Source organism: Bos grunniens, chromosome 5 (genome assembly GCF_055505025.1).
Source record: "Bos grunniens cultivar Pamir isolate PY7600 chromosome 5, Bosgru_T2T1.0, whole genome shotgun sequence".
Taxonomy (NCBI): domain Eukaryota; kingdom Metazoa; phylum Chordata; class Mammalia; order Artiodactyla; family Bovidae; genus Bos; species Bos grunniens.
This window is the reverse complement of record NC_141169.1, coordinates 98,004,980-98,027,071: the sequence shown is the minus strand read 5'-3', so window position 1 is coordinate 98,027,071 and position 22,092 is coordinate 98,004,980. Positions and strand designations below refer to the sequence as shown.

Genomic DNA, 22,092 nt, shown 5'->3' with positions numbered 1-22,092 from the left:
ACAAGACACTACTAGAAAAAAAAAAAAAGGAGAGCACTTAGAGGACTAGGTGGGAAATCTGCTGTAAACAGAAATGTGGAGACTGATGGGCACCAGTGACCAAAGGCAGCGCTTCCAAACAGGCATGTCCACAAGGCTCCCCTGGATGCAGCCCCGGGTCTGCCAGCCAGCCAGCCAGCCAGGAGCAACAGGAAAAAGAAAATGCACTCATGCTTTTCTCATAAGTTTTCCCAGAATTTCTTGTGGGAGTTGGGGATCGCAGGATGTTGGGGGTAGGGAATCCCCAAAGTTATGACCCACCTCTGCTTTTACCCCCTCTGTCAACTTGATATCTTTTTCTTGGTGTCATGAACCTCATCCTAACCTTGGTGATCCAGACCCCTAAAATGCTGGTGCCCGAAGAGCCCTTAGAGACCACCAGCCCAGGGCTTTTGAGTACTGGAACTGGGTCTGGTTCAATTTGGCCAGGACTGAAAGTATAATACATTGCACTTTTGAGAACATAGTTTGAAACAAGGCTGTAAAGCAGCTCATTAATATATTTTTTAAAAATGTCGATTACATGTTGAAATGACAATGTCCGGGATCTCCTGGGTTAAATGAAATACATCATGAAAATTAATTCCCCTCTTTTTATTTCTTTTAATGTGGCTGGCTGCTAGAAAGTTTAAATTATACCTGTGGCTGACCTTTGTGGCCTGAATGACATACACATGTGACAAGCATGAACCACTTCAACTTCTTCCTTTAACAGATGAGAAAACTGAGGTCCAGAGAGAAGACCTGGTTTAGCAGAGAGCACATGCTAAAAAGCGCTGTCGCTTCCGGTCCCTGACAATCACACACACACACACACACACACACACACACACACACACAAGCACGTGTGCAGGGCTAGGAGCCCGGGAGAGGAGCCCGTGGACTTAGACCCTTGAGCTGCAGACCTCAAGGGAAGTCTTCCAAGATGCTGTACGTTGGCTGTGGTTTCTTGAGAGAGAAATAAAAACTTACAAAGCTGGAGTCACTGTCTCCAAAATACCAGCTTTAAAAAGTCTCTGGAGGGACTTCCCTGGGGGTTCAGTGGTTGAGACTTTGCCTTCCAGTGCAGCAGATGTGGGTTCAATTCCTGGCCCAGGAGCTAAGATCCCACATGCCTCCTGGCTGGAGAAAGAAAAAAGCAAAGCAGAAGCAATGTTGTAACAAATTCAATAAAAACTTAAAAACAAAACAAAACAAAACTCTGGAAAGTTGGGGTGTGAGGAGATGTGAGGAAAAAGTTGGGGAGTCCTAGACCTTCCCTGTTCAGTTCACTTACATGCATAGTACCCCAGGTGTGCTGACCAGGTGTGCTAACTAACCAGCACCTTAAATGCACCCAGCCCTCCCTCTTGCATGGCAGTGGGGTAGAGCCTTGCCGGAGGCTGGCACCCAGGAGGCAGCCACTCAGGGATTGTTTGACAAGTCAATAAAAGCAGGTTTCAGTGGTGGAGGAGTGGGCAGCGGAGGGAGAGGGAACCAGACAGAAAGGCAAATTCTTTTATATCATAATTTTATCTGGCATCCATTCTCTTCCACCTGCGTTGTCAAGGCTCTAAGCGGGGGTTAGTGAGGAAATGAAGACGTAAGGACCTGTCCTCTCCCTCTGTCCGTCATCGGGCAGCACTGGTGGGTCTGGGGACAGTTCTGACCGGGGGAGTTGCCATGCGGGGCTGGATATTTTTCTTGGCCTCCATCCGCCTTGACTGCCACTGCGGAGCACCCAGGCGCTGGCCAGTTCTTCCTTTCCCCGGCCTGGCTTCCCAGGGTACCCAGGAATCACATGGGATGTTGCGAACTGTCCAGCCCGTGTCCTGGGCAGACTGGAGTGCCCAGTGGGAGGGCAGGGGTGGCTCTCTCCTGGAGGTGACAGCTGGCCAAACGGATAGGAAGCATCTGCTCTCTGGCCCCTTCCTTTACCCTATGCCCTGGGACGTCCCGACCAGGTGATGCGCCGCACGCGGAGCGGAGTGGGTGCTCTGGCTCTCCCCTCCCACCACCACCACCACCGCCGCCACCACCCATTCCAAGGGTGACTGTGGCGCTGACGTCAGGCGGCTTTTGGCTCATGCTCTGGCCCGGGGACTTTATTTTCATAACAGCGCGCAGTGCCGTGGAACTGGAATAGGCGTGTCCTCTCCCCCTGACCCTCTCCCGCCCCTTGTCCCTCTGCTCACTCCCTCCTCCCTCTGCCGCCTTTATAACTGCTCGGCGCCGCGAGGGCGCGATCCCTGCCCACGGGCTCTCCCAGAACCTATAGGGGCTACAGTTCTCCCTCCGCGCGCGCGAAGCAGCGCCAAGTTCACGCGCCGAAGCCGAGGCATCGGGGTAAGTGAGGCGCACTGAGGCAGAGCGCGCTGGGTTCGGTGATTGAAATCCTCGGGGGTGGGGTTTGCGGAGTAGTGGGGAGGCAGGGGTTAGAAAGCTGAGGATGCAAGAGGAGAGAAACCCCGATAATGAACTGCAGCTGGGTCGGAGGGGAAAAAAAAAAATCCCAGAAAAGGAATTCCTGTAGTTTAATTCAACTCAGATTCCCGCCCCCCCTTGAAGTTCCCAGACTAAGAGGCAGAGAGCAAAAAGATAATCAGGATAAATAGTTTCTGCTCAGATACACTGAACAAACTGAGTAGGTGGAATCCTGGCCCGGCAGGTGACAAGTTCTGGGCTCAGTCTAGGGAAAGAGAAAAGAGGGAGGAAGATCTTAGAGGAATGGCAGGGAACTGGCTGGGTGGGCAGGAAGGAGATGGTGACCCCTGCTAGTTTACCCAGATACTGAGAAATGTCCATTTATTTTGTCCTTTCACAAGTGTGCCCTTCTGAATTTTGCGAAGTAGATTCTAGAAGCCACCTCTTCTCGTGACATGAGCGTGGCCATCAACTCTGCAGCATTCTCCCATCTGCTGTCCCTTGAGTTACTCTGGACTCCTGGGTTGAATGTCCATTTGAGTATCCAGTAACAGCCCACCTTCAGGCACCAACCAGATGGGACTCAGCAATGACCCCCCAGCTGTCGGATATGGTCCCTTAAACCTCCCCGGGTGGAAGGAAGTTTTGGAAAGCCAGCTCAGGTTCAAGGAATTTGTAGGACTTTCCATTCCTGAGTTGTTTCCAGGCTGATGTTTGAACATGCCACACCTGCTGAAGGGTTTGATTGAATCAGCCAGGGCTGTGGACTCATTCCTGAAGGGAATACTTGAGTTACTTGTGGCCCCTGGGAGGGGCGAGGATGGGGGGTCACAGCTCTGTCCTCTGGTCTGTGTGCTGGTACTGGGAAGGTCAACAGCTGTGTCATCTGGGAGACAGGCTCCTCGAGGTGTGGAGAGGTAGATTGGTACTTCAAGGGCACATAGGAATGAGTGGAACTCAGAACGAGCTAACATTCTGGGAAGTGCCCCTTAGCCTTGAGCTAGGAAGCCCGCTTGTAGCTGTGAAAAGGCTGAGCTGGACCTCCTAAGGGTTTCCTCCTAAGGGGTCTTAGGGTCCTCAGCTCCCTCCCAGGGCCAGAGCCAAGAGCCCCTCTCTATCTATATACGTCTCTTTGAGCATCCTCTTTGGAGTATCCTTTTTTGTATTCTACTCCTTAGTGAGAATTGAAGGTAACAGGGCGTGAAGAAGAATTTTGACTATGGTTTTATTCTCATTCTCATTCTGGGGGTTTGTCTTCAGGTTCATTGTTTTTTAAAAATCTACAGATTGAGCTGAGGAAATGGGCAGGAAATGACGTGTTGGTATAATAGGGCCCTTAAAAACAAAGAATGGAAGAATTATTTTGCTTGAGGAGTCTTCGAATTTTCTGAGTAGCTTGGGGTGTTAGTTCCTGCTTATATTCCTATGTTGATTGCCTTGTCAAAATATATGGTCTGTGCATTTCTTATTTTAGACTTTATTGTTATTATTATTTTTGTGGTCTAAAATATGCTGTTTTGTAAATGTTTCATGACCACTTCAATAGAAGAAATCATATAGAGAAGTTGGTAAATCAGATTCCTGGCCAAAAACATCCCACAGCCTGTTTTTGTAAATAAAGTTTTATTGGAACTCAGCCATGCTCATTTTGTCTATGTATCATCTATGGCTGCTTTTCAGCTACAAACAAAAGGACTGCAAAGCCTAAACTACTTACTGTTTGGCCCTTTACAGAAAATATTTGCTGATCACAGATATAGAGGATCTGAATTATATTATTAATCATAGAGATCTAATGAAATATAAAGATAGAGCATGTTTTGATTAAAGTATCCATAGAATACTTAAAAAATTTACCTTATTGCTATTAATTTTTTCTATTTCATTTGCTGAGGAGTGATAAAGAAGTGTTAAAGTCTCCTGTAACTGTAATCAATTTCTTTTGATTTCTTTTTGTATTCCTGGCAGCATTTGTGTTATATATTTTGGTGGTATATTATTCACTGCATACAAATTTATGATGGTTATATCTTCAATGTGGAACATTCTTAATTATTATAAAAAAGTTTTTAGGTCAGCATAATAGCTTTTTGTCTTAACTAAACTTTGTGTGATAATAATAACTCAATTCTCATTTTTCTTACCTTGAACAAGCTATTAACTTTGTACCTGATACATAATACTTGCTAAATAAACCTATCTGTTGTTGTTGCTTTGTTTTGCACTTATTTTTCCTTTCCTTTCCACTTTTCTGAATCTTGTTGTTTTACATGGGTTTCTTATAGGTATAATATGGTTTGATTTAGTCTTTTCAAAATAAAAAACTTTGCATTTACATTTATTGTAATAATAGTTGCTTGCTATTGTCATCTAATTTTGGCCGCATAGTCTGCTCTCTCCATCTTCTCCCACATTAGATAATCTATACTGTATTTTTAGATACACTGAGTGTATGGTAGTACCATTCTCAGGGTTTAGAAATACAGGTTTGTAAGGAGAGATAAGTTTCAGACCATAAATATATCACCTTTATATGTGGAAATAAAACAGTTGAAATAAGGTGTCTTTGAGGTGGTATACCAGAAGAGGACTTCATCTTATCCACCTATTTTCTCGATGCTTTTCACATCCTTAAATTCTGGGCATAAGACATTTAGTAGTTTCACTCAAAATCTTAAATCAAAAAAAGTGATTGCCTATATTTTATTTTACATTTCAGTAATTTCTCTAAAGTTCACATGCATTGTTTAGAATAGAAGAATATGATAATACCTCCAAAAAGTGAAGAAATTGGGATGAACACTGTTCTTATTTTGGGTTGGCCAAAAAAGTTCATTCAGGCTTTTCTGTAAGATCTTATGAAAAACCCAAATGAACTTTCTGGCCAACTCAGTGCTTGTTTGACTCTGCCTATGTGGGAATGATGATTTATTTTCTCCTAGTTACTACTCAGAAACTCAACTCAGTGATGTTACTCAGATGTTGTTCACACGCTGTTGTGACGATGCATCATGTTTATGTCATCAGAATCCAGATGGCTTACCGGGAAGAGGGGATCCTGGACATTTTGTTGTAGATACTTTCCATTTACAGCTAATCCTGCACCTGGTACAGAGAAACTTCCCTGGGACTCCACCCTCATCTTAGAACTCAGCCTGGACTAAAACACACAGATTAGCACCACATATGCAGCTCCCCAAATCTTTCCTTTCCATTACTCACACTTACTAATGAATAACTTGCTTTGAGTTTTATTCACACTCTGCAAATCATTTGCTCAACAACCACTGTGCAGAGTACATAGTGAGGGGAATGCCAACGAATAGAAGATTTGCTCTATTTCCTTAAAAGTTTGCTATCTGATAGGTGAGTTAGCACTGATATTAATGTATACTGTATCAGGGGGCCCCAACCTCTGGCATCTAATGCCTGATCATCTGAGGTAGAACTGATGTAATAGTAATAGAAATAAAGTGTATAATAAATGTAATGAACTTGAATCATCCTGAAACCACCCCCCAACAGCACATTGGTCCATGGAAAAATTGTCTTCTGAGAAACCAGTCCCTGATGCCAAAAAGATTGGAGACTGCTGTAATATATGACATATTTATGGAAAGACTTGAGTGCTGAAAAATAGTTAATAACTACAATGAGATCACAGATTTAGAATGAGATGGGACTGATAACTAAAAAACCCTCAAGGTAGAGGTAAGTTTGGAGGCAAATTTCTAAGAAACATGGTACATGAATTGTGATTAGGGGGAGAAGGGTCTCTCTGGCAAGGAGAATAATGATGTGGTGAGGCAAAGAGCCACTTTGTTAGAGAAGGTCTTAGATGAGCCCCAGTTCCCTTCCAGAGAGAAAATGCTCTTGGAAGTTTTTCATAGATGTGGAGACGGGAGTTAGGAAGGCTGGAAAAAGTAGGTGGGAGGACTAGTTGGAGAAAAGCCTCGAAGCTCAAATTGAGGCTGAATCTGTTTTAATAGACAAAAAGGAGATGATATGCTTTTTTTTTTTTTTAAGATGTTTTTGATGTGGACCATTTTTGAAGTCTTTATTGACTTTATTAAAATATTGCTTCGGTTTTATGTTTCAGTTTTTTGGCCGAGAGGCATGTGGGATCTTAGCTTCCCGACCAGGAGTTGAACCTGCACCCCCTGCATTGGGAGGGGGAATCCTAACCACTGTATCACTAGGGAAGCCCCCTGGCAGATCCTTTTTTGTTTTTAAACTCCTAAATCCAAAAGTCCATTTTCAGGTCTTCTCTTCTTTGCTGTCCTTGGAGCATCTTACTCCATCAACCACTCTGAGAAGCTGCTCTTTGGCTCCTGGGAGACCAGCTGGGCTTATTTCTTGTACTAACGCTGGCAATCTCTTTTGAACAACCTCTGCTGATTCCTGCTTGGTTGAGACGGTGTTCCAGGGTTTTGTCCTCGGCCCTCTCGCTGCCATACATGCTCTCTGTATGATCTGGTATCCACAGCCTTCCAGTGCCTGCTGTGACCCCTCCGTGACCCTTCACTTGTGCTCACAGCCCAAACATCTCCTGAGCCTCAGACTCACATGTCTGAGCACAGGGAGGTCAGCAGAACCCGGTGTCGTGGAGCCTGGCTTTTATTTATTTTTTTGGTTGCACTGTATGGCTTGTGGGATCTGAATTCCCTAACCAGGGATTGAACCCGGGCCATGGCAGTGAAAACCCAGAATACTAACCACTAGGCCACCAGGGAACTTCTAGGAGCCTGGTTTCTAAAAGTCAGTGATCTTGGGCAAGTTATTTAATGCCTCTGTACCTCTGTTTTCTGCATGTAGAAAGGGGGCATAATCTGGCATGAACACACCCACACTACTATATATGAGTCAGAAGATAACCAACAAAGACCTACTGTAGAGCACAGGGGAACTCTCCTCAGTACTCTGTGTAAACCCATATGAGAAAAGAGTCTAAAAAAGAATGAATACATGTATATGTATAACTGAGTCACTTTGCTGTACACCTGAAGCTAATGCAACACTGTACATCTAGTAGACTCCAATAAAATGAAAAGTGGGGCCGTAGTAACAGGGCTGTTGTGAGGATTAAATGATGCCTCCCTGACCAGGGATCGAGGAATGGAATCCGTGCCTTCTGCAGTGGGAGCTGAGTCTTAACCACTGGACCTCCAGGGAAATCCCTCCAATTCATCTTAGATTCAACAGATCTAAACTGGGCATCTCTTCCCACAAGCCTGTATTTCGAAGCTCCATTGATTCTGCCTTCCTAAGAATCTCCTACCATTCCTTGCCCATCTCTCAGGCCTCATCTCCCTGGTTTCCTCTCTACAGCCTTTTTTTTAAAAAACAAACCCCATTAGGGAGAGTGGGGTTTCACTCTTTTCCGTGTGCCCTCAAGATTCCCCAAACACTCTACAACCCTTATTTGTGTGTCAGTGTGACTCTGTTGGTCGTCCTGGGGCAGCGGCCACACTCTGGGTCTGAGGGTCCGAGTGATTTGTATACTTAACACGGCGCCTGACACAAAGTACACACTTAAGTGTTGATTGACAGGAAGATTGACCAATTACAGAGTTGCTTACTTTGGAGCCTTCTCAGATGTTGTTTAAATAGAGAGAGGCTTAAACAGACTTGTGGTTGCCAAAAGGGAAGTGGGGCTGGGGTAGGGATGAATTGGGAGTTTGGGGTTAGCAGATGCAAATTATTATATAGAGAGTGGATAAACAAGATGGTCCTATTGTGTAGCATAGGGTACTGTATTTAATATCCTGTAATAAACCATAATGGAAAAGAATATGAAAAAGAATATAAATATGCATAACTGAATCAGTTTGCTGTACCCCTGAAACTAACACAACATTAACTACACGTCAATGAAAAAAATAAAAATGAGAAAATAAATAGAGGCTGGAGTCAGGGAGAAAAGCTTCAGGGAGCATAATAGTGATTTAGGGATGAAACAAAAGATTAAATTCTAATTAAGACTATTCATAAAGGGATAATCTTCCTTTGTTACACTGAATATGTAAATTCATCTCTCTAAGAATCAGTCTTATCACCTACAAAATGGGCTGTAGGAATATTAAATGATAAAATAGATGTAAAACCATGTTAATGAGTGGATACACATGGAAACGTATAAACTCTCTGCATCGAGTCTGGCTCTTAAGGGGTCTCCACATGTGACAGTATTTGTCATTTGTATTATTCATATTTATATTGTGACTATTGTTATTACTACTGATGGACTGTGGCAATTCCAGAATAGAGAGAACATTAAAATGTTAGAAAATTGCCAATTTGCCAGGCTGGGATGGTGTGAAGACTTGGCTTGACTTAACAAACATTTGAGTTATTTTTTATCATTCCCCAGGCAGTTATCCTAAGAGGTCATTATTATCCTCTTCTTTTTATTGAAAAAAAAATTTTTTTGCTGTTTTTACTGGAGTATAGTTGATTTACAATGTTGTGTTCGTTTCAGGGGTACAGAAAATGGAATCTGTTATATATATGCGTGCTAAGTTACTTCAGTTTTTACCCCATGGGCTGTAGCCCGCCAGGCTTCTCTGTCCATGGGATTCTCCAGGCAAGAATACTGGAATGGGCTGCCATTTCCTCCTCCAGGGGATCTTCCTGACCCAGGGACCGTATATATATACATAGGGGCCTCCCAGGTGGTCCTGACCCAGGGAATGAACCTGCATCTCTTAAGTTTCCTGCTTTGGCAGGTGAGTTCTTTACCACTAGCAATACCCGGGAAGCCCCTGTATGTGCTGTGCCAAGTCGCTTCAGTCGTGTCCGACTCTTTGTGACCCTGTGGACTGTAGCCTGCCAGGCTCCTCTGTCCATGGAATTCTCCAGGCAAGAATACTGGAGTGGGTTGCCATTTCCTCCTCCAAGGGATCTTCCTAACGCAGGGATCAAACCCGAGTCTCCCGCATTGCAGGCAGAGTCTTCACCACCTGATGTCTTCTTCTTTTTAGATGATAGAATGAGATAAATCTTATATAAGGAGGAATGTAAGATCAGCTCTGGGCAAAATTCAGGGCCATGGGTAATTCCTGCTCAGATAATCTGGGGAGGGTCGCATACAGCCAGCTAGGCAACCTACTAAGTCTGGATGTAAGTAACTCCAGACACCCTCCCCACCTCTCTGGGAAGAGAGGAGTCTCAGAGGTTGGAAAGGAGCACCTGAGAGACCCTTCACATGCTGGCATTTGACCTTGCATCCCCGTCAACGCCTGTGTCGGTCAGGGCCACTCTAGGGTCAGTCCTGCTCCAGTGACTCTGCAGCTCTGTCTGGCAGGCGAGTGTTTCCCTGGTGTCCTGAGCCGGTACTCAGACCCTTCAACCTCACCTCCAGCCCTGGTCTGGAGTTTCGTTAGTAGTTTGGGGCAGAGATTCTTTTAATGACAGGAGATGGGGCAGGAAGCAGGATGAGGGGATGGGAGAAAGAGACTTGGGAATTGTCTACAAAGCTGGACATGGGCTCAGAATGCCTAGTTCAGCACCCAGCTGCCTTTCATAGAGGAGAGAACGGAGGCTCCAGGAGATGGTGTCCACAGAGAGAGGCAGCTGAAACCCCTCTGTCCTAAAGATCGGAGTCAGAGGCCTTGGAATAGAGCCCAGTGACTCCCTCCCTCCCTGCTTCCCTCTCGTATCCCCCCCCCACAACCCACGCTTTGGTTCTTTTTCTTTTCCCTTTCTCTTTCCTCCGTCTTTCGTTTTTTTAACCTTTCGGTCATGCACTGACTCATCTGAAAAGGGTTTAAGCCAGCACCAAGGGCTGTCGGGGTCTTGGCTATGGGTGTTGGTGGATTACTAGATGGGCGTGGTTGGCTCAGCTGCTGTAATAAGTGAAGGGGGTCTCACCCTTATGACTCAAGGTCCTTGCTCGTGTCTGGGGCTATGCTGAAACCTCACCATCTCCCTCCATAGTGCAGGGTTTAGTCATCAGAGAATTGGGTGGGAGCGAATGACTGGATTCCAGTAAAACCTCTGCTTAGATCTGCTTACTCAGGATCCAAGCTACCCGGAGGCCCCTGGAATCACTTAGTAGCCCAGCTGTGGCCAGACTCCTACCTCAGACCCACCTAAGGAGGATGGGTGAGAGGGAGTTAGAGCTGGGGACGAACGCAATGGAGGCTTATGAGGAATCCCACCCCAGCCCACTGTCTCAAGAGTAGCCCTGCTCCCCATCAGATTCTACTTCTATCCACACACTCACTCATCCATCCTGGTTAGGTGCTTGCCCTTCCCTGGTGGCTCTGCTGGTAAAGAATCCACCTGCAATGCTGGAGACCCTGGTTCTATTCCTGGGTCAGGAAGATGCGCTGGAGAAGGAAACGGCTACCCACTCCAGTGTTCTTGGGCTTCCCTTGTGGCTCAGCTGGTAAAGAATCCACCTGCAATGTGGTTTGAGCCTTGGGTTGGGAAGATCCCCTGGAGAAGGGAAAGGGTACCCACTGCAATATTCTGGCCTGGAGAATTCCATGGACCATATAGTCCCTTGGGTTAAAAAGAGTCAAACACGACTGAGCGACTTTCACCTTCACTGAGTCAGGCGCGAGGCTAGTGGTCAGAGAGAGAATTTTAACAGCTCAATCCCTGCTTTAAGGATGCTTTGAATTTAGAAGACAAAGACTCACCAAGAGGCACTACAGGATTTTGTGATAAATGCAGGCGATGTGGAGGCTCTCTGGGAATTTAGGGGATATATCTCTCATCAGGGGGCTTCCGCGGTGGCTCAGCTGTAAAGAATCTGCCTGCTAATGCAGGAGACACAATCCCTGGGTCAGCAAGATCCCCAGGAGTAGGAAATGGCAACCCACTCCACTATTCTTGCCTGGAGAATTCCGTGGACAGAGGAGCCTGGCAGGCTACAGTCTATGGGGTTGCAGAGAGTCGGACATGACTTAGTGAGTAAACAACAACAGCAATCTCTCATCAGACTAGGGCATCCAGGGAAACATCCTGGAAGAGGGGACCTCTAAGGTGAGGGATCTCAGGGAGAACGTCCCATGCAGATGGGGCGGCAGATTTGAAGCGAGATAGTGGGGCTTGTTGGGAGGACAATGAGAAGCACACATATGGGGATGATGAGGAAGGCATGGTCAGCCATGAGGCTGGAGAGGTAGGCAGGGGCTGAGGATGTACAGGTGATGGCTCGTCCCCCAGCCTCAAAGAGAGTGACCCTGAGAGCCTAAGCCTGGGACTCCCCTGGTGGGCCAGTGACTAAGACACCATGCTCGAAAAGCAGGGGGCCCGGGTTCAACCCGGGTCAGCGAACTAGATCCCACATACCACACCTAAAAGATTCTGTGTGCCCCAACTAAGACCTGGCACAGCCAAATAAATAAATAAAAATAAAAGTGATTGCAAGACTTAGACAAGTGAGTTGTATACAACCATGCTTGACCCATTGTGAGAATGAGTTAGGAGACCTTCCCTCCTCTTCAGAGCAGGTCCAAGAGTAAATTGTCTCTTTTTGTCCTCCTTTGGCCTTTGTAGAGCACCTGCTTTCTTGGTCGGACTCTAGGTCTCTCTGCCCACCCTTCCTTTTTTTTTGACTGTGCTGCAAAGCTTGCAAGACTTCAGTTCCCTGACCAGGGATTGAACCTGGGCCACGGCAGTGACAGCATGGAGTCCTAACCACTGGACCACCGGGGAAGTCCCATAGGTCTCTCTGCCCTTCTCTGGGTACGAATGATGACTGCATGACCTCTAGTCTCATTTCTCTTTCTGCTCCAGCCCTCAGGTTCTTCTCCGAGGCTGTTGCTTTAGCTCCTGGAGGTTTCTATTCTCAAATGGTGGTACTGCTCTTTTCTTCCTCAAACCCTGCTTTCTAAAGGACGTCAGCTCCTCAGAACCCTGTCCCTTTCCCCAGCCCCGATCCTGGCGGCTCATCTGGGCCATTCCCTGCGTGACCCAGTGCCTTCTCAGTGCAGATCTGCTGTGAGTGAATTTGTTCAGTTTTATTTCCCTCTGAGAAAATGTAAACTGCTAGGGACATTTCAGACCCGTTGTGCAATCGCTGTCATGTTGGGGAAAGGGTGGCGGAGGAGTGAGAGGTGAAATAGGAAGGATAGTTTCAAAAAATTAGTCACTCAGATAAAAAAAAATTACCAAGAAGTTTTCATTTGAAAAGGTTTTCAAATATTCTTAATTTGAGAGAATTGAGAACCATGAACCTTAATTGGATATCCATTTGATATGAAAGAGTCATTGTTAATTTCTAAAGTTCGATTAACTTAAAAAGGAGTTTTGTCCTTTACAAATGTATGCTGAAGCAGCTATGTAGAGAATGATGCTTGAGATCTGGCTAAAAAACCTAGTGGGGCCTTCCCTGATGGTACAGTGGTTAAGACTCCTTGTTCCCAATGCAGGGGGCATGAGTTTGATCCTTGGTTGGGGAGTTAAGATCTCAGATGATGAGAGGTATAGCCAAAAAAAAAAAATCGTTAATTGCTGAGACCTATTCAAGGGCAAGTCTTATGGCCAGGCATAGATCGCAAAATGGTTTAGGTTAAAAATGTTTTCTCTTATGTTAAGAAAGTCATACCTGGTTCTCTTTCCTTGGGGACCCCCACCTTGCGTGCTCACAGTGTTGGATCCTGGTCTGTGGGTGCCAGGAGGCCCCAGTACACAAACCCTCCCTGTGCAGCTGCACAGAAGTGAGGGGGGTGGGGGGCGGGTGTCTCTGCTTGACCACCCCTCTGTGCAGCACCACAATGTTCCCTTAGTGGAAAACCTCATCAGTCTCTCAAGATTGAGGGTTCAGAGTAAACTGGTTCAGAGTCCTTTACAATTATCAGATAATTATGACAACAATGACTTGTCAGCCAACAGCACTGCCCTAAGGGGTGGGGAAGGAGCAGTGCCAGGGAGGGGCACAGAGGGTGAGAGAAATACCTTTCCAGCTGGCAACCGCCCTTATGATTAATCTGAGAGGAGTGAGGCGAGGAGGTGCTAAGGGAGGAGAAAGTGGAGCCTGGTCCCTTCCCCTGCGGATGCTGCCCTTGAACTAGACCAGGCCCTTCCTCTTCTGCATCCTCAGCATGGACAGGGGGGCCTGTCCCTCTCCCTGTCCTGTACCACCCATATCAGACTTTGGGGGGCCTTGTATTTCAGGGGTTGCCTGTATCTGAAGCTCATCTGCCTTTCTTTGTCCTTTTGCATCTCATTCTGTACTGCCTTGCGGAGGTAGAACATAACCCATTCTTTGCTCTGTGCCCTGCATGTGGTTGGGATGACCAGGGTGTTATATCCCTGGGTTGGAATCGAGGTGATAGACCCCTGGCCAGGGGAGTCCATGGGAAGGCTATGCAGCAGTGGCAGGTTAGATCTGTTTTTTCTACTATAGAAGAAACATGTCTGATGTGTGTTTCCCCTTTACCAGTTGATCATCTGGAAGAATGACGGACACACGGTGGTGCTGGTTGAATGAATGGCCGGGTTACAAAGTGAAGCTTAGAGGGACTTCCCTGGGGCTCAGTGGTTAAGACTCTGTGCTTCTAATGCAGGGGACATGGGGTCCACCCCTAATCAAGGAACTAAGATCTCACATAGCACCCCTGCAACATAGCAAAAAGACAAAAAATAAAATATAAAATAAACAGCATACAACAAAACAAAAGCTTTCTATTGTGTCATAGAAATGTAAAAACAGTTAAATAATTCAGAAAAAAAAAATTATAGATCTGTTGAGAAGCTATTAGGCTCCTCTGTCCATGGGGTTTTCCAGGCAAGAATACTGAAGTGAGTTGCCATTCCCTTTTCCAGGAGAATTCTCCTGACCCAGGGATTGAACCTGGGTCTCCTGCATTGCAGGCAGGGTATTGTTGTTTTTTTTTTTTTAAACCATCTGAGCCACCAAGGAAGCCCAAAAAGGAGCATTAGCTATTGGTAACATTTTCTGTTGGATCACCTCCTGTTTTCCAGGATGTTATTCCAGGATGTGTCATCCAGGATGTCCCTCCTTACGAGTAGCTTATTAAGAGTTCACTATGGGGACCTTCCTGGTTGTCCAGTGGTTAGAACCCCACACTTTCACTGCTGAGGGCATGGGTTCAATCCCTGGTTGGGGAACTAAGATCCCGCATGGCCATGCAGCATGGCCAAGCCTATGACAGGGAAGACTGGTTCCATTTCTTTTGGGATCAGCAGTGCCATCCTTACAAATGTTAATTAGGGAGGGAAAATGATGTGTGGCAGCAGAGCTCAAGATGAGGGCTCAGTGGCTAAGAGGGGAAGGCTGACACTCTGCAGAGAAATCTATGGTTCAGATAACTCAGATAATACCTATGATTCTCTTGTCTGAGAGAGATTCGGAGGCTTACAGATAACATCTCTGGCTGGGCCTGAGGTAGAAAAAAACTGGAGACTGTTAATATGATTCAAAGGCTTGTGGGATTTTAGTTCTCTGACCAGGGATCGAACTCGGGCCCTGCCAGTGAGAGTGCGGAGTCCTAACCACTGAACCGACAAGGAATTCACAAAGTATTAACTTTATGGTTAGATAATTCCATGTTCACCAGTTCCTAAGAAAGCACTAGTCAAAAATATCAGGAACCCCGGCAAGTTCTTTGTGACGTTATTTTTTGAGATGTGGCTCAAATACTCCATTCAAAGTTTTGGGTTTCCTGGCTTCAGGGAAAATATGAATATAGTTAAATTGCGGGGAGGGAGGTACGAGGAGTCCCTTCCCTTCATCAGCCTTTAGAATTTGCCATGAGAGGTGGAGAACAGCTAGTAGCTTGATCTAACATTGTAAATTCAGGGGTAAAACCCTGACTGCCTGTGCTAAGTAGCTTCAGTCATGTCCAACTCTTTGCCACTCGATGGACTGTAGCCCACCAGGTTCCTCTGTCCATGAGATTCTCCAGGCAAGAATACTGGAGTGGGTTGCCATTTCCTTGAGCTTCCCTAATAGCTCAGCTGGTAAAGAATCCACCTGCATTTCGGGACACCTGGGTTCGATCCCTGGATTGGCAAAGGGAAAGGCTACCTCCTCCAGTATTCTGGCCTGGAGAATTCCATGGACTGTATAGTCCATGGGGTTGCAAAGAGTTGGACACAACTGAGCAACTTTCACTTCACCTGCCACTTCCTTCTCCAAAAAAACCTGCCTAGAAAAGGCAATGGCACCCCACTCCAGCACTCTTCCCTGGAAAATCCCATGGACGGAGGAGCCTGGTGGACTACAGTCCATGGGGTCGCTAAGAGTCGGACACGACTGAGCGACTTCACTTTCACTTTTCACTTTCATGCATTGGAGAAGGAAATGGCAACCCACTCCAGTGTTCTTGCCTTGGAGAATCCCAGGGACGGGGGAGCCTGGTGGGCTGCCGTTTATGGGGTCGCACAGAGCCGGACACGACTGAAGTGACTTAGCAGCAGCAGCAGCAGATATACAAGATTGTTTCTGAATTGTTTCTGGTCCTCTGTGCCTGAGTTTATGGGAGAGATTCACCCCCAGCCCAACTTTGCTTTCTTGCAGGACCAGAATGTCCACAGTAGCCCCTGCTGGTTGCCGTTCAGACCTGGACTCCAGGTACTACAGACTCTGTGATAAGAAGGCAGCCTGGGGCATCGTCTTAGAGGCATTGGCTGGCGTGGGGGCTGTAGCCTCGGTGGCCTTCATGATCGCCCTGCTGGTCCTCATTTGCAAGGTGCAGGACTCCAATAAGCGCAAACTGCTCCCCACGCAGTTCCTCTTCCTCCTGGGTGTGCTGGGGATCTTCGGCCTCACCTTCGCCTTCATCATCACACTCGACGGCGGCACAGGGCCCACGCGGTTCTTCCTCTTCGGTGTCCTCTTCGCCCTCTGCTTCTCCTGCCTGCTGGTTCACGCCTTCAACCTGACGAAGCTGGTGAGAGGGAGGCAGCCGCTGTCCATGCTGGTGATGCTGGGCCTGGCCCTGGGCTTCAGTCTGGTGCAGGACATCATTGCCATCGAGTACGTGGTCCTCACCATGAACAGGACCAACGTCAACATCTTCTCTGAGCTTTCTCCCCCACGGCGCAATGAGGACTTCGTCATGCTGCTCATCTACGTCCTCTTCCTCATGGCGCTGACCTTCCTCACGGCCTCTTTCAGCTTCCAGGGATCCTTTACTGCCTGGAAGAGACATGGGGCCCATATCTACCTCACCACGATCCTCTCCATTGCCATCTGGGTGGCGTGGATCACCCTGCTCTTGGTCCCTACCCTCAGCCCCCAGTGGGACGACACCATCCTCAGTTCAGCCTTGGTGGCCAATGGCTGGGTTTTCCTGTTGGCTTACATTGCACCCGAGTTTCAGCTGCTCACGAGGCAACAGAACCCCATGGATTACCCTGTGGAGGATGCTTTCTGTCAGCCTCAGTTCATGAAGCAGAGCTATGGCGTGGTGAACAGAGCTTACTCTCAAGAGGGGATCATTCAAGGTACAGAACCTGGTTGGGTGCAGAATCCTTTGTGGGAAAAATGGGTAAAATAAAATAAAATCGTAAGATACTATTACTGTAGGGAACATGCAGGACATGCTCCTGATAAAACACAAGTTCTCCAAAACTCAGGTCTTGCTTAAAATCATCCAGCTGGTTAGAGACAAATAGAACTAGCAGCTGGCCTCAGGAGTCATTAGTATTTTTTTCTGGTTTTGATGTAGGTCATTTTTAAGTTTCCCTGGTGGCTCAGTGGTAAAGAATCCAGGAAATGTGGGTTCAACCCCTAGGTCAGGAAGATCCCCTGGAGAAGGAAATGGCAACCCACTCCAGTATTCTTGCCTGGGAAATCCCATGGACAGAGGAGCCTGGCGGGCTACAGTCCCTGGGGTCACAAAGGTTCAGGCACGACTGAGCACACAGGCACAGACCATTTTTACAATCTTTACTGAATTTATTACAATATTGCTTCTGCTTTATGCTTTGGCTTTTTGCCTGCGAGGCATGTGGGATCTTAGCTCACCAACCAGGGATTGAACCCGTGTACCCCCTGCATTAGAAGGTGAAGTCTTAACTACTGGACCACCAAGAAGTCCCTATCTAGTACTTTCTGTCCAATACCATGTAGGTTTCTCTGAATCAAAACAAGATGGAGCAAAGGAATGGACAAGGAATGTTTAGAGAAATTCCCAGAGACAAGTGGGTGAGATGATGGTGTCCTTTATAAAAGACAACTGGGCAACTTTTGTAGAAATGTGGAGACTTTGTGGATTTTAAAAAATATATATTTATTTAATTTTTGGCTGTGCTGGGTCTTCATTGCTGCAAGGGCATTTTCTCTAATTTTGACCAGTGGTGGCTACTCTCCAGTTGAGTGCAAGGCCTTGTCATTGCAGGGGCTTCTTTTGTGGCAGAGAACGGGCTCTAGGGCACTTGGGCTTCAGAAGTTGCAACACGGGGACTCAGCAGTCGTGGCTTCCAGGCTCCCATGAGCGTTGACTCAATAGTTGTGGCACACGGGCTTAGTTGCTCCCAGGCATATGGGATCTTCCCAGATCAGGGGTGGAACCCACATCTCCTGCATTGGCAGGCAGATTCTTTACCACTGAGCCACCAGGGAAGCCCCCGCTTTTGTAGATTTGAGTGCACCAGGCCCAGCCATGCAGTGACCACAGAGCACAAAGCAGGGAGAAAACTCTTTTATCATAAACCAGCAGGAATCTCCATAAAGCTACTGAGGATTTTGATGTAGCCTGAAGAGCTACATTTTCTTGTCCATCTCTGGCCTGCAGGAGGGAATTTTGCTCTTGTCTGGAATGGTGAGCAGCCAGACTACACTAATAGCCAAGAATGCCTTTACTCATACGCCTCTGTGGAGAAGGCAATGGCACCCCACTCCAGTACTCTTGCCTGGAGAATCCCATGGACGGAGGGGTCTGGTGGGCTGTAGTCCATGGGGTCGCTAGGAGTCGGATACGACCGAGCGACTCCACTTTCACTTTTCAGTTTCATGCATTGGAGAAGGAAATGGCAACCCACTCCAGTGTTCTTGCCTGGAGAATCCCAGGGAAGGGGGAGCCTGGTGGGCTGCCATCTATGGGGTCGCACAGAGTCGGACATGACTGAAGTGACGCAGCAGCATATGCCTCTGTGCATTGGTCTCTTGAGTTTATATCAGTCTCTGGGCCTAATCAGGGAAGGGGTGGGGGTTGGGAATAGGAGGGAGGGTCCTCCAAGGCCAGGTTCGTAGCCCCAGCTAATGAATTTCTCTGCCCTTGGAGCCTATGGTACACAATCTGCTGGTATTATCTCTGTAGTCCTGGTCCCTCTCCTGTGCCCCGGGAAGTCTGAAGGGAGGGGGAGAGCCAGGGGGCAGGGCAGAGGGGATATTTTCCCACCCATCTCCTCCTGTCCATTGCTTCAGTCTATCACCTCATGCCTGAATCCATGTTATGGGTCCTTAACTGGCCTTCCTTCCTTTAATCCTTTCCCTTCACTCCATGGACCACTGTCAGCTCCCTCTCCCTAAAATACTCTTCTGCCCACCCCCTTTCTGACCTCTATGCCTCACTGGCTCCCCAGTATCCATTGCTTTTACCAAATCCTTGGTGGGCTTCCCAGGAGGCTCAGTGGTAAAGGATCTGCCTGGCAATGCAGGAGACATAAGAGATGCGGGTTCGAGGAGCCTGGCAGGCTACAGTCCCCAGGGTCACAAAGAGTCAGACATGACTGAGCGACTGAGCACACACTGCCGGTGAGGCTGTTTATAGCCGGGAACCCGCAATCCCCAGATCTGTGCTCTCAGCTCAAACAAACCAAGTGCCCTGCACTTTCCTGTCTGCCTGTCTGGGCTCGAAGAGTGTCTGTCCCTCCTTATTCTCTTTACTCAAAGAGAACATGTCCCTTCTTATTCTTTCCCTTTTCCAGCATCCCTACTCCCCAGTCTTGCTCTGTCTTTTCTCCACCCATCTAGCTCTAGACCTTTGAGATGCTGTTATCAGAGTCTGTCTCATCTTGGAGTTATTTGCGTAGCTGTCAGATATTCCGGACTCTCCAGTGTCAGCCTTAGGGCAGGAATCATTCTGATTAATCCTATTTTCCAGAATATCTCACATACTTAGGTATTTGTTGAGTAAATTGAAGAGGTAAATTTGGTGGGAAATAAATGGCTTGCTTTAAATTGCATTGTATTTATGTATCTCTCTGCCCTGTGAAGAGTTGGACATGACTGAGCACGCACTCAGGCATGCATGGACAGCTTGGGGGATCTTAGTTCCCCAACCATGGGTCGAACATGGGCCACGGCAGTGAAAGTGTGGAGCCCTAACCACTGCACTGGAAGGGAATTCTTTAAATAGTTTCTGTGATGAACGTGTGTGTTTACTGGTCTGTTCCTGAGTTTAAATCCCTCTGATTTAGGACTTCCCTGGTGGACCAGTGGTTGACCTTCACGGTAGGCAGCACAGGTTCAATCCCTGGTTGGATCCTCTATGCCCCTTGTCCATGAAAAAAAAAAATCCCTCTGATTTCTCCCAAATAATAGAAAATGATTGCTCATAGACTCTATCCCTTCACAAAGAAAGTCATGGAATTTCCACCCTTCCTTGTTGGGCAGGTAAAGAAGTGGGTAAATCCTCAGTAAGATTCCCTCTAGACACACCTCTGGTCAGATCTGTGTCTGAAAACGCTAGCTTCAAATGTGCTTTTGAAGTGGCCTAGGACAAAGAGCCTCTGGAGGTTTTTTTTTTTAACTAATTTATTTTTAAATTGAAGGATAATTGCTTTACAGAATTTTGTTGTTTTTGGTCAAACATCAACATGAATCAGCCATGGGTGTGCATATATCCTCCTGGAGGGTGTTTCTGAAGGCATTTCCCTAGTGATTATACACGGCTAGTTGTTCATTTATTTAACCAATTTTGGGCTGACTCTGTGCCTGGTCCTAGGCTTGAGGACAGTTTCCTCTGGCACAAAATTGACCATTGAGGATTTCCTTGGTGGTCTGATGGTTAAGACTCTGCACCCCCAATGCAGGGGGCCCAGGTTCAATCCCTCATCAGGGAACTAAGATCCCAGGTACTGCAACTAAGACCTGGTGGAGCCAAATGAATAAATCAATACTAAAAGAATTAAAAAGAGAGTAAGAGAGCTCTTTAAAAACAGACAACAAAACAAAACCAAACCCCTGATCGTCTCCCAGGGAGACAGAGAGTTAAATGGATATGCATCATGGTTTATACATGACTCGCCTGGGGTGAGCACAGATTGGGGCACAAAGGAGGGGACCCTGACGTTTACCCACTCCTCTTTGTCTATTTCAGGTACTGAAGAGACGGGGAGCACGCTCTATGCACCATACTCCACCCATTTCCAGCTACAGGTAAAGCAGCCCTTTCCCCTTTCTCATCGGCAGTGTTAGCATCCCAGGAGCATCTGTCCTTAGGGAACAGATGATATTGCCACTCTGATGGCCTCTGGATGTCACCTAGAAAGGATGACGGGTCTACTTTTCCTGTAATCTGCCTCATGAGGTTAGGACAGGAGACCCGAGCACAGAGCAGGAGGGGGCTGAGAAGAAAGGGGAGGAGTGTTAGAATCCTGCCCGGGTTGGAGCAAGAGGTGCTGTGGAAATGGCTGGGAAGTGCAGTGAGTTGAACAAGATGAAATGCTTCCTTTTCAGAATCGGGATTCCGCAAAGGATTTCTCCATTCCTCGGGTCCAGACTCGGGTTAGCCCTTACAGTGACTACGAAGGAAGGAAAGATGTCAGTTAACATGACCCAATGGGTGAGATGAAGGAAGCAGGTCAGCAGAACCAGCAGGGAGTCCACGAGATGAAGGCTGAGTCCTGAGTCTTCCCAGGAGCATCAGAGGAAGACCTCTCCTCCCACATCCTCTGTCCTGGGATTGATGGGGCTGCAGGGACCACAGTTCTCAGCAGCACTGTGGTGGTTCCTTGGTCCCATCCCAAGGCTACTTCTCTTGAGTGGGAGTCTCGGGCAACTCAGGGCAACTCTTACCATCCCTGCCATTTTACACGTGACTGAGGCTCTGGTCATCTGACCCACACGCTGACCTGTTCAACCTCCAAAGCCAATTCTTCTGACTCTGGGCTGGCTTTGTGCCAATCGCTTGGCTCAGAGCAGAGTTGCACATCTGAGCAAAAACAGCAAAGGACCATCTCTCAGCCCACCCTACCCACATCTACACTGGAAGCCAACTTACCGGTACCTCCCTTCTTGCCCGGCTGGGACAGGCTTAAAAGTCACCTGAAATTTTCGCACCTCTGTGTTGCCGCCTAACCAGGGTCCCCAGCGCCAGCTCTCCCAGACGTGCTATTGGTTCTCAGACTTACCTCCCTGCTGTGCCTCACCAGGGGCCATCCCTCCAGACTGCGCCAGGGTGTACAAGCCCGAATTCTCTTTGCCAGGAGACTGTGTGCTGTTTTGCTCTGAGTTCCCATCCCCTTGCTCCCCAGCCTCTGTAAATAGATGTACCCTGTGTTCACCCGCTGCATTCTGGAAGTGGGTATTGTCCACACACGGGCAGGGGGTTGTTTCTTGTAAAATAAGTTATTCGCCATTCTTCCCTCCAGATGCAATAAAAGTGTGGCCACAGCCATGTGAGGGGTAGGCGCCTGACATTTGTCTTTATGTGGGATCTGAAGTTCAAAGTTCGGTCCCACTGGGTGTGGACTTGAACTTTCTCCACGTGTCTCTCCTCCTCC

At 47.3% G+C, this 22,092-nt stretch overlaps 1 protein-coding gene across 1 annotated transcript; it reads left to right on the top strand.

Moving 5' to 3' along the window:
* The first annotated feature begins 1,386 nt into the window (after nt 1-1,386).
* On the top strand, nt 1,387-21,986 carry GPRC5A (G protein-coupled receptor class C group 5 member A). Its single transcript, XM_086401948.1, has 5 exons — nt 1,387-1,665; nt 2,139-2,364; nt 15,938-16,866; nt 20,688-20,746; nt 21,047-21,986. The coding sequence occupies exons 3-5, from the start codon at nt 15,945-15,947 to the stop codon at nt 21,137-21,139; spliced, it is 1,074 nt and encodes a 357-aa protein (XP_086258074.1). The 5' UTR covers nt 1,387-1,665; nt 2,139-2,364; nt 15,938-15,944; the 3' UTR covers nt 21,140-21,986.
* The last annotated feature ends 106 nt before the right edge of the window (nt 21,987-22,092 follow it).